The sequence below is a fragment of the Hippoglossus stenolepis genome, chromosome 2 (assembly GCF_022539355.2).
Source record: "Hippoglossus stenolepis isolate QCI-W04-F060 chromosome 2, HSTE1.2, whole genome shotgun sequence".
In the NCBI taxonomy this organism is placed as follows: domain Eukaryota; kingdom Metazoa; phylum Chordata; class Actinopteri; order Pleuronectiformes; family Pleuronectidae; genus Hippoglossus; species Hippoglossus stenolepis.
The window spans coordinates 24,549,698-24,568,123 of NC_061484.1; the positions used below are offsets into that span (position 1 = coordinate 24,549,698).

The 18,426-nt window shown below is 43.4% G+C and overlaps 3 protein-coding genes across 3 annotated transcripts in view; all 3 read right to left on the reverse strand.

Annotated features, from left to right (window-relative positions):
• Window positions 1-170: 170 nt before the first annotated feature.
• On the reverse strand, window positions 171-8,564 carry mief2 (mitochondrial elongation factor 2). The gene is made up of 8 exons (XM_035179058.2): window positions 8,385-8,564; window positions 4,943-5,103; window positions 3,811-3,976; window positions 3,604-3,683; window positions 2,768-2,944; window positions 2,468-2,631; window positions 1,690-1,842; window positions 171-1,316 (listed from the first exon to the last, which is right to left on the reverse strand). Exons 2-8 carry the CDS (start codon window positions 5,078-5,080, stop codon window positions 809-811), a joined length of 1,386 nt encoding a protein of 461 aa, XP_035034949.1. The 5' UTR covers window positions 5,081-5,103; window positions 8,385-8,564; the 3' UTR covers window positions 171-808.
• A 783-nt stretch (window positions 8,565-9,347) lies between these two features.
• On the reverse strand, window positions 9,348-14,614 carry alkbh5 (alkB homolog 5, RNA demethylase). Its single transcript, XM_035179069.2, has 4 exons — window positions 13,242-14,614; window positions 13,059-13,139; window positions 12,851-12,973; window positions 9,348-11,517 (listed from the first exon to the last, which is right to left on the reverse strand). The coding sequence occupies exons 1-4, from the start codon at window positions 13,958-13,960 to the stop codon at window positions 11,358-11,360; spliced, it is 1,083 nt and encodes a 360-aa protein (XP_035034960.1). The 5' UTR covers window positions 13,961-14,614; the 3' UTR covers window positions 9,348-11,357.
• Window positions 14,615-15,716: 1,102 nt separating this feature from the next.
• myo15ab (myosin XVAb) overlaps window positions 15,717-18,426 on the reverse strand; it is a 42,885-nt gene continuing 40,175 nt past the window's right edge. The window contains exons 70-75 of the mRNA XM_047343759.1: window positions 18,163-18,323; window positions 17,944-18,077; window positions 17,172-17,305; window positions 16,314-16,447; window positions 16,037-16,177; window positions 15,717-15,919 (exon numbers count right to left, since the gene is read on the reverse strand). Of these exons, the coding sequence (XP_047199715.1) occupies window positions 15,818-15,919; window positions 16,037-16,177; window positions 16,314-16,447; window positions 17,172-17,305; window positions 17,944-18,077; window positions 18,163-18,323 (806 nt within the window). The 3' untranslated portion in view covers window positions 15,717-15,817. The remainder of the gene's footprint in view (window positions 15,920-16,036; window positions 16,178-16,313; window positions 16,448-17,171; window positions 17,306-17,943; window positions 18,078-18,162; window positions 18,324-18,426) is intronic.

Sequence of the window (18,426 nt, forward strand, 5' to 3'; positions counted from 1 at the left end):
TTTAAAGGCTCAGTGTGTAGAACTCAGTGACATCTAGTGGTGAAGGTGCACGTAGCAGCTAAATACCCCTCACCTCACCCTCCCCTTCCAAACATGAAAGAACCTGTGGAAACCCTCAGTTGTCATAAAAACTCAAAAAGTGATAGTTTGTCCAGTTTGGACGACTGGAAAAAACATGGCGGATTCACCTAAATCTTACACACTGGACCTTTAAAGACAGATTTGACCAATTTAAGGAAATGTATTTTGTGGTGATCAGTGTTGATACTGTGGCTACAAACAAATCAATGCATGGACACTGAGGAGTGTCAAAATACGTTCGGTTCATTGTGTTCACACGGTGAAAAGAATGAAGCCACACAGATCACCGCTGACCACTTGTGATTGGATCACTCAGGACGGATGTTAATACCACATCTGACTGAGGTTTATGAATGAATGTGTGTGGCTGGATTAAATCTAAGGTGAGTGTTGGGCCTTGGCGGAGGTGTGAGTTCTACTGAGACCATTCTGGTAACATTTGATAAACACTTCCACAGCTCCTTTCCTTGGCACTTCTCCTTTCCTTGATTAACACTTTCACATCTGCAGCCTCCTTATTGCCTCTCGTCCGGTCAGTCCATGGTACCTGCCATTTTCTTATTGCAACTGTTCCCTCTTCCCTTCCATTAACACCAGATGAGGCAGCTCCACAAGCCGAGATCGCAGTGGGAATAAAATGTCTTTGCCTTGAACCAAACGTCAAGGATGATGAAAGATTAACTTCCGACCTCTGCGTGTCACGTAAAGTGTTGTGTGTGCAGCTCAGTCATATGAGCAGTATTTCCGGCTCTGACACGGCGCAGTAGAGCATGAAGCCCATCTGGTCCACCTGGTCCTCTGACAAGCCGCTCAGCAGATTGACAGCTGGTTTGAAGTAGCTGTGTAACGCCCCTTGCTCGAGGTAGCCAATCAGCTCTGTGATGCACTGCTGGAATCTCACATGCAGGCTGGATTCGCTCCAGTCGCTTTCACCGTCACTGAGGTGCAGGATGAGATTGGCCAGCGGGGCAGCGTGGAGCGGTCGCAGGGCCGGGTTCAGTCTGCACACCGCCTTCAGGATTTTAAGTGTGTGTCTGCGGCGTCCGTCGTCAGCGGCGTCAAGTTGTGCCAGACGCAGAGTTTCCCACGGGTAGAGCGACAGGTGCCAGGCGTTGACCCAGGGAGAGGTGAGCTCGGGCTGGGCAGTCAGGACAACGTCCTCCTGCCTCAGCAGAGGCAACATGGAGATGAACAAGGGTGGATCACTGGTCTCTACTCCCTCTTCATCACGAAGCCTAAAAGGTTTAAAGCAGAAAGGTTTATTTGAAAGGTGAAAATTACAAGACACAAACATGGATTTTCTACTTGTATGCCTCTGTAACTGTGGCAAATTGTTTATTATCACACTGCACAATCAACGTGAAGGAAAACAAAGAATTACTTTTAACATCCTGTATATTCAGCGCATTCAAAGAATTGGCTTTACACGTGTTTACATTAGAGACAATGTGAAGGATGTTACTCATCACCATCTACAGATTCTTACCAGTGATACTTTGCCTCCTTGCTGATGACTTTTTAGATTTAAAGCATAGGTACTTTAAATCAACTGTGGCTAATTTCCAACATTGAAAAACTGCAGATCAATACACAAGCACACACACTCACCGGATCTCCAGCCTCGGGTCCGGTCCTCCCGGTACTGGTCTGATGAGACAGTACATCACGCTGCTGATTGACGGCCAGTTTATAGTTTCCAGGACAGCTTTACTCAACATGTTCCCAACAGCTTCTGCAGACAGGTAACCACCCACCAGGTGCCTACAAGACAAGGGGGGAGAATGCTTTTAGAGAAATTATACATTTTCCAATGATGTTTCTGTTTCATGCCTCTACCAGAGAGAGAGATCCCCTTGTGTGCAGGGATGGCAATGCTAGATGACTCTACAGTAGACCCAGGAATGACTCTGTACAAAAAATACAGTTTGAATTTGAGTCGGACAGCCATGTGGAGGTCAATGAGCAGCGGTGGGACATGTGCCCTTTAGCCTGATTGAAGACCGGATGCGTCGCAGCATCCCACCGATCTGCGGAATGTTTATTACTCTTGAAATGAGGCCAACAAGAAGGGCACGGAGAGGTGAGAGAAAAACCGGGCCTGTACCGAGAGCCGGGTTTCATACTGAGTCAAAACTAACCCTGTTGAAAAGTGTAAAGTGTCACAACCAGGAGTCGGACACAGCATGGTCAGAGAAGGACAGCAGGTCATCTGTCATGAGCCAGATTCCTGCAACCTTGGTCGAGGTGAGAGATGAGGCGACACTTTCATTGATCATTTAAGAGGAAATCAGCGCGCTGCAAAGTTTGATGAAATCTCGGTGGTTTCGTCAGTGTCATTTTAAAAATATCGATTTGATTCTATGTTAATGTGAAAAGTATTGATCACCTGTCCCAGTAGCTCCGTCCTCTGGGGAAATATTCTAGATTAACCCGGCGGACCATCCAGTGCAGAGGGTGTGTGAGCAGAGTTTCCTCCCCCGGGATGAGCCGCCACAGAGAAGCTTCCAGCTGCAGAGGCACCAGCAGACACGCATGGTCTGCGGTGACCACCTAAAACGCACACAGAGAAACAAACTCAGCTGGCTTTCGTTTTGCATCTCCCCAAAGAGAAAATCCCTGAGGTGCAAAGCTTAAAATTAAATCAGTCAGAAAAGCAGCACATTTTTGAGCGTGTTCATGTTTGTACCTGAAGGTCGTCCAGCAGAGAACCTCCGAGACTCATTTCTCCCAGCGGCATGTCGGGGTGACGGCTGTGCAGGAAGCCCTGGATCTCCGTGCAGATGTCCAGAGCCAGAGACTGAGCTCTCTGGACCTCATGTGGAGTGAGTGCTGCCCTCGCGTGATAGTACTGCTGCAGACGCTCCTACACACAGTTAATCAATGATTCAGAAGATGACAAGTCTTGACAGAACAAATCAGTCGCTGGGACAATCTTGACTGTCTGTACAGAAGCAAATTATTCAGACTAAAGGTTTTCGCCAAGAAAAAAAATCAAATTTTCTGCTTTGTTTCAAGTGTTCTTCACCGTGTCGTAAGTTCCAGACATGGCAAATAGGAAACTATGATGTGCAACAGTTCGTAAAAGATCATCTGCTTTAGCTTTATTTAAAGGCAAATCACATTGTTTCAATTACCCTGTTATGTCCAGTTATGCATTTGCAGCCGCTCTACTACCATTTACGGAGCAAATGATTTCATGTTGCTATTATAGAACAACCCACTGTAGCTCTTCTTGTGTGGATGTTCTGCCCACGAACACAAAGCTGTTTCATGCTTGTTTGACTTCTTCCATATAGTCAGTGCACACGCTCACATTGTATTTTGATGATTCAGGGCTCTAGGGACTCAGTGCAGCCTAAGCAGTGAATAACAATGTGCATCCCCTAAGCACTGCGCTTTAAAAAACATGTTACACATGCATAAATGAATGAGCCAACACTGAGCTGGGCTGTTACAGCAGCTGTTAGGACTGAATGCATAATATGTCTCTTCAAGAGCTCGGAGCTGAAATGTCACGAGTACCTGCAGAGTGAGGACACACAGCTGGAGCCTCTTGGACTTCGACTCAGGTTTGGACATCTGAGGCTGCTGGTTCAGGTCGTCTGAGTTAGAGAAAGGTTAGAGCAGCTGTCAAGTCATATCAGAGGGTTTACAAGGAAGATTAGAATAATGAAATGTGAAGTTCTCTGCATTTGTGAGGTCTTATTTGAGTCATTTGTCTGTTAATACCTTTCTGTTGTCTCGCTGCCTTGGCAACATGTTTCATCACCACGCCCTCGATGCCCTTCCTGATCATCTCGGGTGAAGCCGAGACCAAGCTCAGCTCCTCCCAGCTCTCAGCCATCTTCTGCTCAACCTTCTCATCATCGGCAGCGCGGCCTGCGCGCTCTATCAGCTGAACACAAACACTCATCGTCACAATCACGCAGTCATGCACGACAGCGCAGTGATAATGCCCTGCACTAATATAGAGCACAGAGCACACAGACAGATAACTTCAGCCTCATGGAACTTCAGACTGAGCAACTTTTTTTTTGCATATTTTACAAACTGCTGACAACATTCTAACGTGTTGTATTTTCTGCAGACCAGGCAGCAGATTATCTCCGAACATACAGAAATCTACTTGTTGGAGAACTTTTCAGTACAGTCAGCGTTTTGCTGCTTTCATTTTATTTGTCTACTTCAGAGTGATGTGAGCTGATATGACTCATATCACAGGGTCTAATCAGGAGTCAGTCTCAGCTGTCAATCATGATGTTTTACCTTATTATTCTAGCATCAAATTAATAATTAAAACCAAACTTATTTGATAAATTAACACTTGAACAAACATCAGCAAGATAAGAACTACATAAAATGAAAGAAACCATTCTTGATAAAAAACAGATTTGACTAACATGGAGGAGGTGGGGTTTATGAGCTATACTGCAGCCAGCCACCAGGGGGCAATCGAGACGCTTTGGCTTCACTTATGAGTCATATCATCCATCTTTTCCTAAAGTTAGTGGCACAGGGCTGCTGTGTAACTAGTCAGAGGATAATGTATTTCTCATTATTATAGTAAAGGGCTATGGAAGAAAAAAACTATATATGTACTATATAATATTGATTGATTGTATTAATATATAGATAGATAGATAGATAGATAGATAGATAGATAGATATAGAGAGAGAGATCAGGAACAGTAAGCCTATGACAAATGAAAATAAAGAAAAATAACTTTCTTCTTCTGAGTCTGAATTTATGCAATGATTCATGTCTCGTCCAAAATACAGAGGATTTTTTTTTTCCCATATTCCCAAGACGTAAGAATATGAACGAACCAGATTGTATCCTAACAACCTGAGAAACACTCACCCGTTTCACTGCCAGTGTAGCGATTCCCAGCATGGCAGCTCCACCAATTCCCAGAACCAGCCGAGCATTGGACAGCAGGAAGTCAATCACCATGGCAATCCCATCCTCTCCTCGCCTCCGACTACCCTGGAAGTTCATTGCTTCCTTTCTTTGTGGTTACCCTTGGGAAGAGAGAATGCATAAATTGAGGGGAGCAGAAATAACAGGAGACGAAAAGTCAAGGTAGAGGTGAAATAAAGTCTACCTGCTGCCTTCTGTATCTCTAGTATTGTGGCATGCAACTGCATTTCTGCACTAATGTTATGAAGGCAGAATAAACCATGATACCATAAATATTCAATATTGAATACAATTTTCTCAGCAGCATTTTATAACATATGTACATACAGGTGAAAATTCAAGGTCAAATTTGGATAAATAAGTCAAAGATATGTAACAAATGCAAATTCCTTTAGCGTGGGTACAAGACATCACTGAATAGTTTGATAAAAGTGAAAGAAATTTGAATGCTTCATTTGCACCAACTCTAAACTCAACTGAACACCTATGGGGAGATTATTAGATTAAAGAGATTCAAGTCAAATAAATTTGACTTGAACTTGATGGGAACCATTTTCCCATCATTCATGACTCCGACAACAAGCTGCAGTTCTGGGAAACCGTCCACTCAGCTGCAGTCTGTTCAATGGCTTTACCCAGGGTGCATCTGGGGTCATATTATAAATCTTGTTTTTGAAAACAAGAAGCTCACAGGATAATTAGACATGCATTCCTCTGATTAAAAAAAAGAGGGTTGTTGGAATGTTTCTCTTGGCTGCGTGTTGGAGAAATTCCAGTTGAATATGTGGTTCGTCTTTTAGCAGATACACTGACAGCACAGTAGGATTAAAAACCACAGGTGTAATTAATGGCATTACCGATGGTTGTGGCTTCTGTTCCAGTGTTTCTGACTCGGCCGCATGGAACACAGGCATCGTTAATGTTATTAATTACAGTTTGGAGTTTGTTTCAGGGCCGAATCAAAATGTCTGCGGTTGCAAAGGCCTATAGTTAGAACGGACACCTGTCTGAGCAGATGGCCGGGGATAAGGCAATAAGTCTCTGCAACGTTGTTCAAAACTTTAGGGAAATCATTCTACTCCTGGAGCAGGCCCATGCAGTATGAATGGAGTATGTGTGATTTATGATGGTTATTTTATTTTGCAGAACACTGAACACGTGTGAAGCTCATAACGTTTTAGCTCCTGGGACCTGAGAGCCAGGAATAACCACTTCAACGGACTGTCCTCTCTCTCCTTGTCAGAGCAACAGGGTCCCCAGAATGGAGACACACTATTTATAGACCCAACACATGCCTGAGTCACACAGGCCGGCTCGGATTTATGACAACCTTCCTCATCGAGTTACAACACAGCTAACGTCTGCAGCGCGTACAGTACGGAGGCGGCACGTTCACCACCGGAGCAGAGGTCACTTCTCTGTTTAATATACTAGGACTGGCCAATAAAACAATATCAATCATCGTCACTAAATCATTTTCATCATTAGCAATACAACTAAAGTTTAATATCTTTATAATGTTAATGCATTGTACTAAGAGTGAGGAGGTATAACACATAATTGCGACTGATATGAACATTTTTGTTCTATGATATGATTCTTGGCCATATCAACCAGCCTCATTAGTTACATTACAATCTGTGGGAGGATACAGTGCAGGGAACGGACATGTAAGTGAGGGAAAGGGCAGTGGACACTCGTCATGTTGACACACGTTACCCAACAGTGGTTGAGCTGATTGTAGAAAATGGAGCAGCAGATAAAAATCTGTCAATAATGCTGATGACCATTATTCTGATTGTTGTTTTAAGTCTCTGAGCTGGTGAGGAAACATGGCAGCATTTCCAAAATGGTGTTTAAATTGTACAATGCCAACTTAAAATATAACAAGCTGAAACAAATGTGTAGTATTCGTTAGGGCTGGATAACATCGTGAAAAAGACTTCATCATCAAACATCAAATGATATTGATAATTATCACTATAAAAGTCTTGATTTGAAAGACTCCTGACTGAAGGTTGTGTTTGTAACTCTTCCTCAGGAGAGAGAATCTGAAGTAGATCCGTTATGTGTTATAATCCTCCGCACAGCGCCTGCACAATGCATAATCATTATATCAATATATATTACAATAATTATCCATATTGTTTATCGCCCAGCCCTAGTGTTAGCAGCAGCATACCCCCCCAGGTCGTTACTGTCAATGAGGGGACAGGCCACTTATCTACATGAGACAATGATAATCAATATTAATCAATAATGAAGCTAGTTAGCTGCAGCACTTCTCTGGTGTCAGCTCTGCGATACAACAACAGTGGGTTGTTACGTCAGGAAACTGCAAAGAAAGACAACTGTGACTTCTCCTTCTGGGAAATTAAAGGGATAGTTCACCCAAAAATGAAAATTCCCTCATTATCTACTCACCACAGTGCCGATGGGGGGGTGAAGTGTTTGAGTCCACAAAACACTTTTGGAGTTTCAGGGGTAAAAAGTGTTGCAGCCAAATCCAATACAATTGAAGTAAATGGTGACTGATTCTTTAAACATAAAAAACTATAGGGAAAAACCCATAACATGCCTCCGTTCTCCTCCTGTGGTGTCATCTAAGTGTCCAGAAGCCCCGACTTTCAAATTCGACATGAAACGACTTCATTTACACCATGTTTTTAGCCTAAATATCCTCTGATATCCTCCTAGTTACTGCTGCAGTTCTCATCAGCGTGAGATCAGCGAGAACTGCTTTACAATTTGAATGTCGGGGCTTGTGGACACTTGTGGACATAGGAGCAGAATGGAGGCATGTTATGTTGTTTTTCTATTGTTTTATACATTTGAAGAATCGGTCAACGCTTACTTCAATAGTTTTGGATTTGGCTGCAACACTGTTCACCCCTGAAACTGTTTTGTGGACTCAAAGACTTCACCCCCCCACCCTCCATCTTAATGGAGAGTAGATAATGAGTGGATTTTCAGTTTGGGGTGAACCATCCCTTTAAGCAGAGGATAGTTCATCTTATATTCATCTTATATTAAAACATTAAAAAACCTTCCTCCTCCTCCTCCTCCTGACTGGATTTCTCACGTGTATCAGCTGCACAGATTCAGTTTGAACTTTCAGCTGCTGGCTTCTTTTCTCCTTGTGATGCTAAACGCCTCCTCCAGTGTTTTTCCACTCAGGCTCCCAGATCAGCCCAGTGGCATCCCAGTTAAACACCCGACACGTGTGCACATTCATCCAATAGACAGAAATCTAATCTGAAGTATTTTCAAAACACGAAGAGGAGACGAACAGCTGCCACTTCCTGTTAGCAGCTAACCTAGCTAGTTAGTGAAGCTAGCTAGTTAGCCGCATTAGCTGTGTCTGCTGGTTAGAAATACTCACCACTCAGTGAGGAGAGGGATGAAACCGCCTGAATCCGAAACATCAGTTTGTTAAAATGCGTCTTTTTTTCAATTCGTTATCATCTATAAAACGCAACGCAACTGTCGCTCATCGGTTTAAATATAACTCAGGTAGCTATCAGCTGCTCTTCTTCTTCCTCGTCTGTGTAATTAGTGGCTTGCACTCAACGTTAAAGTGCACTAGCGCCCCCAGCAGCCACCCCAGGAACTGCTACTATAATGTTTATTCTACTTATTCATGATAAATTCATAAAAGTTTCCTGGAAAGAAACTTGAAGTTTAGATTACAGCGATTCAAACTATTATTGTTGTTCGTTTCAGGATGGATTCCTGAAAAGATACCAGCTGCATTCAAACACCAGAGAATATTTAATAATCATGTATTAATGGAAGTTTTATACCTCATTTACGCTGAGTTGTGTTTGTTCCACCCACCTTGAGCTTAGCAAATAACTGGAAATGCACCAGCTGATCACTTAAGTCAACACTAAATTAAATGGTTTCTTTCCAGGAAACATTTTAGGAGATTAGTTGGAAATAAACCGACCCCCTGCAAAATAAAGCATTGCCAATAACCCCATTACAAGAAGGGGTGCTTACAGTTTTGCTGCTTTTAATCAATACATTTGTCTTCCTACATATTCAAGACCCGATATGTTGTTAGTCTCTTACAGTTAAAGCCAAATCTACTATTAATGTTTTTTATTCCCTTTTAACTCGAAACTCAAACAAAATTATGTCGTAAAACTTAAAAAGGAGAAGTAATGTCTCCCTTTCCTCTATATTTGTTTCCTTTTTTCTACCAGTGTTTATCGTAAAATATAAAATTTAACTTAACTAATACAATTTGCAAACTTTATTTCTCATGTTTTACAGGTAATTAGTTTGGAGACTGTGCTGCCTCTGATTGTGCAAATGAAAATATTTAAAAGAAGTTAAGACAAAAAGTACAAACCCTTTATACATTTGATTGCAAAGATCTCAACACACAGAAAAAGAACAGGTAATAATATGACCCAACATGGAAGGAACATACCGCAGCAGATATTAATTATATCAATAAACAGTTAGATTTCCATGTGGGTGAAAATCTGACTGACGTTTCTCAGTCAAAGACAAAACAATCAAACTTTCAACTGTTGGCAAACATGAAAACTGAGCTTTTTCACTTGTAGTGGGTCTGAACAGAGGCCGTTTATTTGTTACATCTGTTAAGCAACGACGGGAACCGATGTACCAGACAGAAAACCTGGGACATACCAGGGATAATAGAGCATCAACTGTAGGTGTTGCCAATATGAGCACAATTTGTGTTCAGCTGGAATTCTGAGATGACTCTTAACTTCATTTCTGGACAGTGTGAGGAAGTATGTCATCCATCTTTATATACCGTCTATGGTCAGGATTATAGCCACTGCATCAATGAACAGAGAAATTATCATGACACTGCTTCATCAGTTTAAACAAGTTACAAACTGCTTGAAATTAATGTAACATCTCACATAAACTATATTAACAAGTTACACTGATCATGTGAAGCGGATCATATGAATTATATGTGAATCTTAATAGCTCCTTCAATGACATGAGTAAGTGTTAATCCGGTCAACTGCAAGAGCTCTGTGCTGCTTCAATGGCTCATCATTTAACAGTTGTGCTTTAATGATGATAGATTAACTATTTTCAGCCATATTTCAATAAGACGGCACCATCTTTGTAACCACTGAAACTCATTGAACCACTTTTAAGTGCTGCCACTGCCCACAAGGCTGGGTGTCCCATTCCCTGGCAGAGGAGCTCCAGTATTCTCCATGAGAAGATAAACTTTTACTAACACGTTCACAACTCTAGCAGTGCTTCAGAAAAGCCATGAACGCCACCCATCCTATTTGTAGAAAGTAATATCTGCTCTGCGGTTTTTTTAATTCTTGTGTAACTCCAGACTAACCAGTCGGCTAATGAGTGCCTCTGGAAATATGGCTGACTCGGCAGAACACAAATGTATACGTTTATAAAACAAACAAACAAACAAACCATGACTGATTAATCTGAAGATACTAACCAAGTATTTAAACCCAAGAAAAACAAGACGTAATAAGGTCGGCTTTGCTCCGATATCACCCAACTTGAATGAGGAAAAGTTAGATTTAATAGAGATCAGCAATAACATGGCATCTGTCACTATATCAGGAACTGCAACCTCAGACTGAAACTAAAGTGTAAAACAAGGCCTGAGTATATTTCCTCACTCCATTAAGCATCAGTTAAGTTGACATCCCATAGTGTGACCTTCAGGAAGCGGAGCCACAGCTGAATCAAATAAAAACACAGAGCCTGGTAGGAAACCGGACAGTTACTGCAACCTGAACTGTGACAGAGTCTAAAGTTAACAGAGAGGAAAGAGGTGGGATGGCACAGTAAAAGTATGGATGAGAGATGAAGGTAAAACATAAACAAACAAAAAAAAGTTTCATTCTGCATAAAAGTTCCCCCCATCAAAGACTATACAAATGTATTGTACAATATAACAAGTTAGATTACAGCTCAGGTTTTCTTTTGTACAAGTCCATAGGTGCATCTTCCTTTCAGCTCTTAAGGTCTGTACATCTTGGTTACAAAAAATACATGCCATTTCGTATCTATGCACATAGGAACAAAATAAATGTTTGATTTAAAGGTAATCGAACAGTTTGACAACAGAGTCGAGCTGTAGTAAGTAACATGAAGTTCTATAATGTGCAGCAGAGACGGCAGCTTCGTCTGTCAGGAAACAAATATACACTCAAACTGATCCAAACTCAAAATGCAGACGGTATGATGACTGTGCTCCGCGTGCCAGACTAAAACTGGAGCGAGAGAAAAAAACGATGTCTGATCAAATCAAGTTACAAGACTAAAATACACAGAAGAAACGATAATATTTTAATAGTGTACGTGTGTGAGTGACGAGCGCTCAGTGGCGTCTCATTTTGACTTTGCGTCCCGAACTCTCCCGGTGTTTGTCGGAGTCCTGACCGCGCCTCCAGTAGTTCTCTGAGCTGCCGCTGCGGCGTCGCTGTCGGGAGAGTGATGGGTGTCTGTTCTCCTCTTTATCCATCTCCAGGACCCTCGGCCTGGGGGAGGGGGAAGAGAGAGAGACGTCATGTCAGATATGGATCATTTTTCACACGTGGACTGATTGTGCATTAGTTTGCATTTATGTCCTTTACACTAATGTGTCTTAAGCCCATTTTCCACTGGTCAATAAACCCACTAACATCTGCCTTCTGTCCGACGCTTGAGTTGTTATTGTTTTTTTACATCTTGTGAACAATGTGCAAACAGAGATTCTTTTCTTTGTATCATACAAACTGCAGCTCTGGCAAGACAGCGAGATGAGAAAGCTCAGTTTCCGGCGCATTTGTGACAGCAAACACTTTTTAAACAAATTTACCCGTGTTTAAAAAAACCTGCATATACTTGCTAATTTTGGTGTAAAAGAGGTATTATAAGGTCTCTCTGTTTTGTTTTGCTTGTATTGAACTGAGGACACTTGTCTCTGTTGGAAAACACCTTTAAAAAGAGCCACACTAAGAAAAACTGTCTGAAGGTGAGTTGTGATATAAATACACAGCGGAGTCCAAAAGTCTGAGACCACTTTTGGCTGACTGGCCATCGGGACAACCCCCCCGACTAATCTGCCGCATTGTTGGACCGCAAAAAAAAAATCCATTAACTTCTCACTCCATTCCAACTGCAGGCCGGTCCCAGTGGGTAAGTCCAGGACTGAATTTTCAGTCCCAGTCAGACCACGGCTCTCCATCGTCTGTTCATTCATGTTTTACCTTGTTTCTACCACTCTGTCTTTGCCTCCTACATCAACAGACCATTTTCATAATAACATGTCATGCTAACAGACGGAATATACAGATGGACGACATGACAGCTCCCCAAAGGTGAAGACAAGTGTACAAGTCATAAACCCAACCTCCTCCATGTTAGTGGATGGGACATGGAACAAACTCAAACATTGAATTACACCTCAAAGATGATTTTTGGCATTTTAGGTAAGAGTAATCACACTGTCGTTTTTCAAAAATTTCATTTTTCCAGTACATTTGGTTGTAATTAGTTATTTGATTATATAAACAGGGTGAATTGTCATGATTGACAGCTGAGACTGACTCCTCATTGGTCAAGCTTGTGTATCGATGCGACCTCGCTACTGCGGCTCCATCCCCCCCGAGCACTACTGTGCAGAATCTGACTCCAGATGATGGCAGCGTGCATATCCGGTATATTTCTGGATAGTGGGAGGAAGTGGAGGCGCGTTGTCCATCTTTATTTACAGCCTATGGTCATGGTTGTGTAGCCAACATGTAATTCATAATGACAAGGGAGAGGGGTTTCCCTGGTTATGTTTTTATTGGACCTACAGAGTCTGTATGTGGGGGGGGGGTTGTATACCTGTGTGCAGCATCAGGCTGTGCTCTGCGATGAGAGCGTTTGGCCTTCAGAGGAGCGGGTCTCTCTACAGGGGACGAACTTAAAGGGCTGTCGCAGTCCACTCGAGGGGCATCGGGTCTGGTCCTGGAGGAGGAGAAGGAGGCGCATTGGATTAGACCAGGATGTGATAAAACAACCATATTGTCGGGATTAAAGTTTGCTGACTCACTTTCGAAGGATGATGACCGCACGCCGCTCCTTGATGTCCTGGGGCCGGATGCAATGGGTGATGTCATCTGCAGCGTAGCCACTGAGAATGAGAGAAAGCTTTTTTTAGTGACAAAGACAAAATCTTCAGGACCGACAGGGATCCAATCACTTCAGTGACAACACACAGTCCAGACTGAATCACCTGAGCACCGTGACGCTGCCTCTCCCCACGGGCAGGACGAACACCGGCTCGGACACCCGGATGGGTTTGAACTGGAAGCGGCAGCCGAAGCACAGGGCGCTGTCACTGAAGAAGGACACGGAGACGATGGGCCGGGCGAAGATGTGCAGGGGGTCCACGTGGGACACGATGCATCCCCCGGGCTGATAATCATTGATGACCGCACTGTTGACAAACCCTTCCGGGATCACTCCGTTGGCCACCAGCCGCTTGATCACCAGCTCGTGCACCCAGCTGGGGACCTCGTCCACCTCCCCTTTGCGGTACAGCCTCTCCTGGCCCGGGCCACGCTTCTCCAGCTGGGCCCCATACGTGTAGCCCTCCCCGAAGAAGTACTTGTTGCGGAGGGGCGCCCTGTCCACGGTGTGCTCCCGGTACAGCCCGGCCTCCCCCTTGGCCACCACCTCGTCGATCTTCTCCTCGATGAGGGCGCACTCCTCCGGGGTGAAGGCGTTCTCCTGCAGGATGCTGCTGCTCACCCGGCGGGCCTCCTGCTCCCGGAGCTCCGCGCTGTCCTCGCTGTGCTCGCACTCGTCGCCGTCGGACTCCCGGTACTCGCGCTTCCGCCCCTTCCCGCTGCCGTTGCTCGTCCCGTCCACGTACTTATTTTTGGACTCGTCCCTGTGTGGAGTCATGGATTTGAGCTTCTGCCTCAGGTCGGAGTATCCGCTGGATGCCATGTCAGCCACGACGCTGTGAAAAGCACCGTGACGGGTGTGTTGCTGCGTGTGCTCCCGGCTAACAGGCGTGTCAGCGCCGCATGTCAGCACCGGGTTCACCGACCCTGGCGAAAGTGACCGCTGTCAAGCCCGAGTGTCGACGAGGGGGGGAATCGGGAGCTAAAGGGGAGCGTGCAGCGCATACAAGTAGCTAGCACAAGCTAATGTGCTACACCGGCCTGTGTGAACACTACAACAACCGACCGGTGTGACGCTAACTTACAAAATGACGAAACGGGAGATTAATAAACAAACGGATGATGAGATCAACGCTGCGTCCGGACCGCGACGCGCTCAGCCAGCGGTGCGGCTAACGCGAGCCCGCCGAGCTGCTAGCTAGCCTCGCTAGCCTGGCTCGGTGTGTCAGTCGCCGCCTGGAAGTGCCGACAAACCCCGCAGAGACATTTCACGTGTCCCCGCTGGACCTCGGAGCAGCGGACACGTTCCCGCTCAGGTCCGCAGAACCGACGGGGGGAACGTGGCTGGAGACGTGACGCAGGGCTGGAGCTCGGTCGGTTTTCAGCATCACAGACCGAGTCCGAGGAAAAACGCTGGAAATAAACTCGTGGAACCTGCTGGGGATCTGCGCATGCGCCGTGGAGAGCTGCCACTTAGGGGGCGTGTCCGTCGTGTGTCCTGGACGCGGATTTATTATAGGAGCGTGAGGGGGCTGTGACGTCACTGCTGCTAAATCTGTCCCATAATAATAATAAGAAGAAGAATAACAAAATATACAAACAACTTAAAAAAATAAACCTTAATAATTTAATCTACATATTCGAAAAGGAGTGAGAAGAAGTACAAACTTATTTAATCTCACCCCTTCTCCATAAGTCATTAATTAATAATTATCTTATACTTAACCAGATTCCTATATATCTATAAATATAGAATTATACTAGTTCATACTTATGGGCCAATATTCGTATGTTTTATTTATTCATAAAATAATAAATAATAATAATAGCAGAAAATAGAATGAAAAGGTAATCAAATCAAGCTCTATTATAATTTCAACATTGTCACATGATGGAATGAAAAGATGTAATTACTTAATTGCTTAATGTTTTTATTTGAATGACTTAATATTCTGTAGGTGAGAGAGCTTGAACATTTACCCTTGGGGACCAATAAAGCCTTTTCTTAATCTTTAATATTCTTATCAAAGCATTGATACAAATCATTTCATTGTATAATCTCAAACTGATACAGCTTGAAATAAGATACTTGTTTTTATTGCTGTTTCATCATTTTAATAAATAAGCACAGAAGTGCACATATATCTCTTTAAAAACTTTTTACAAAATAAACAAGTTGATATGAACATTGGTTGGATACAACAATGATGTACATCAAGTTTTATAGTCAAAAGTAATAAAAAAATTTTAAAAAACATGTCAGTTATAAAACACTGTAATGACAAACGATACAGATAAAAACCTATTTAATGTGAAATAAATGAAAACCACAGTAGGAAAAACAATTATCAAGTTGTAACTATGAAAATAAACATTAAATAATATTCATATTCAGGGTTTCTAGGCTGAATTCTGTGCAGTAAATATAATACATTAAACCAAAACACTTACGCAATGACTTTAGTGACTGAGTTAGCTATAAAACAAACACCTGAAGTCAAGAGGTAGATTATTTTTACAGGTTTCATTTCCGTGTGTGTGTGTGTGTGTGTGTGTGTGTGTGTGTGTGTGTGTGTGTGTGTGTGTGTGTGTGTGTGTGTGTGTGTGTGTGTGTGTGTGTGTGTGTGTGTGTGTGTGTGTGTGTGCGCTTATAAGTGTGTGTGCACAGTTCAGCACGGTGTTATAACATGGTGATTTCGCTGGGTGGTAGGGTGAGCCTCTTCTCCCGCACTAACATCATGTTTTCCACCTGCATGGCGATGACTCGACACAGCTCCAGGCCCTGTGGACAAACAACCAGCATCAGCACGGACACTGAACCACAGCGACACAGAAAAATCATTACCGGCATGTGCGGCCTCTGAAGTGTGTCCTTGTCCGCGTCTGCTTGCGTAATAACCTGCTCCAGCTGCATCTGAATGACCCGTTGTGTGTTCATGTCCCCCAGGGTGAGGTCGACATACGGGTAACTGGTTCCAGCAGTGGGCCTCTGGGTGCGGCTGGACTGCACTTCCACCAGGGGGACCACTACCATCAGCTCCTGCACCACAGAGTCCATGCATGAAACACTTCAGACTGCAGATACATGAGACTCTACTTCTGGGCTCAGGTTTCAGTCACGATGAGCTGAGTCATATTAGTGTGTGTGTGTGTGTGTGTGTTGGGGGTGTCCTTACATGGGTATTTTTGTGCAGGAAGTGCAGCCCATGTTGATTGACAGCAACAATGCAGGGGGCGTAGAAGGTAGTGGAGCTGCTGCTGTGGATGTAGAAGAACGAGGAGCCGAACATGGGGAACGCACTGATCAGGCCTGCACACGCCCAGACACAAAAGAAGATCTTGTTAAAGGGACAATTCACTGATTTTGCACATCAATTTCACTTAAATTATTAGTTGTATAATGTTTTTGGGCTCTGGTTGAGTTTTCCTGAAATAACCCTGAGGCTGGAGGAACAGTCTTTAAACAGTCTGTGTTCCACATCAAGGAGAAGAAGTTAAAAAACCTGTGTAATTACCAGGCATTTAATGTCCCATGAAAGATTCAGCGTTTAGTTGAATTATTGGAAATGTCGGATGCAACATTTTTGAGGCCACTGGAGAGTAAAGCTCAAAGAACTATTGAGCTTTGGTGCTTTTAGTTAGACCATTAAAAAAAATCTATCCCTTAACTTAATGGTAGAACAAAGTAAAATCACTTTATTCCTTCTTGTGAATAGATGAAACATCTGTAAATGTGACACATAACCATTGATTGATTTAGCTTCACAGTTCATCCTTTGAAACTTGGAAACAGGAGTTGAGAATACAGCCTTTAACTTACTGACTTGTTTCAGAGCTTTTAACTGTATCACATTGTTCAATCACTGAATGTGGCTTTAAGAATAATAATAATGTAACTTGAAGGACATAGTCTGGTCTTTTTTAATCTGCTGATGGTGTGACGGTTGATTTATATGTTTGCTGTTGTTTTGTTGGGGTATACTCTGAAAATGTGGGGACAGTTGGGCCTTGGCAGAGGTTTGTGCTCCACTTACCCATAAACTGCGCTCGGGCCTGGTGCGGATTCAGGGCCTGTACTTGTTGCATGTGCTGCGTCACCATGGTAACCCACTGCTGGGGCGGCTGCTTCTTGAACAGAGGTGCGGCGATGTACTCGGATAATTCATGTCTGGAGGAAGGTTGGAGGGGTGGGGAGACAGAAACAGAATCTAAGATAAACACAAGTCTGCTTCGCTCTGTGATTTCCAACATGTCTCACAATGATTTTCAACGGCTCAGTGAGTCGACTCTGCTCTGCGGCTGGCTGAGTGTGTGGGCGGACGGGGAGATGGAGATAACTAGAGTAAGAGCAAGAAACAACATTCAACAGTTGAGAAAGGAAAAAGGAAAAGATCATAAAGTCAAGCAATCATCAAGTGAAAATGTTTCACTTCCATGAGACAGAAGAAAGAATTCTACACTTTTAGTCTTTTTTTAAAACACTATCTATCATTTTCCTTGAATTTGAATATTTAATAGGATTTTACATCAGTTTTTTCTGGATTAATCACAAACGACAAGAATAAAGCAGTGAATTTTGTTTCCATTCACTTTCTGTGCATCTTCATTGTCTGCACTTTTCAATAGGGTAGTAAAAATCTAATTAGGATTTCTTGTGTTTCCATCTAGAGGCAAACGAGACGGAGAGGAGTGAGCAAACGGAAAATACAAGCCAAGCAAATGAGAAACACTCTTTAGACCACGATGGGTTCTGTAAACTGAAAACAAGAACACGTCAGCCATTTCCCCTCGTGTCTGTTTGCTCACATGCTGGGGACGAAGACAATGTCTTTGGCTCTGTGCTGCAAAGCTGCCAGTTTGGAGATCTGGTGGAACTGTTGATCGCTCACTTTCCCATCGGGGAGCACATTAAGCAGGCCTTTACGGTAGTCCGGCAGGATCTATAAATACACACATACAACATTTACATACACACACAAACGCCACATATATACTGTGTGTGTGTGAAACATCCCCCTGTTGTACCTGGTTATAATGCATCGCCACACACAGCTCGTTCTCAAACTTGAGCGGTTGAGTCCAGACGACTCGTCTGAACCAAAAGCTGTAGTTGGTGTCGACCACCTCGGCCTCGGTCGCAACATCCAGGATGTACTCGTGTTTGTTCAGAGGACGCACATTCTGACCTGGACCCACATGCAAAACAATAGATGGTTATTAACGAGATATGAATGTTATCTAAATTGAACATAAACTACTCATATAAAGAACTAATATATGTTTCTCTGC

Coding starts and splice junctions, on each gene's coding strand:
- mief2 (XM_035179058.2), bottom strand. CDS start 5,080: ATGAACTTCCAGGGTAGTCGGAGGCGAGGAGAGGATGGGATTGCCATG. Junction 2,945..3,603: donor TGTGTGTCCTCACTCTGCAG/GTACTCGTGACA, acceptor AACTGTGTGTAG/GAGCGTCTGCAGCAGTACTA. Junction 1,843..2,467: donor GGACGGAGCTACTGGGACAG/GTGATCAATACT, acceptor CTTGTCTTGTAG/GCACCTGGTGGGTGGTTACC.
- alkbh5 (XM_035179069.2), bottom strand. CDS start 13,960: ATGGCATCCAGCGGATACTCCGACCTGAGGCAGAAGCTCAAATCCATG. Junction 13,140..13,241: donor GGCAGCGTCACGGTGCTCAG/GTGATTCAGTCT, acceptor TCTCATTCTCAG/TGGCTACGCTGCAGATGACA. Junction 12,974..13,058: donor GCGGTCATCATCCTTCGAAA/GTGAGTCAGCAA, acceptor CTCCTCCTCCAG/GACCAGACCCGATGCCCCTC.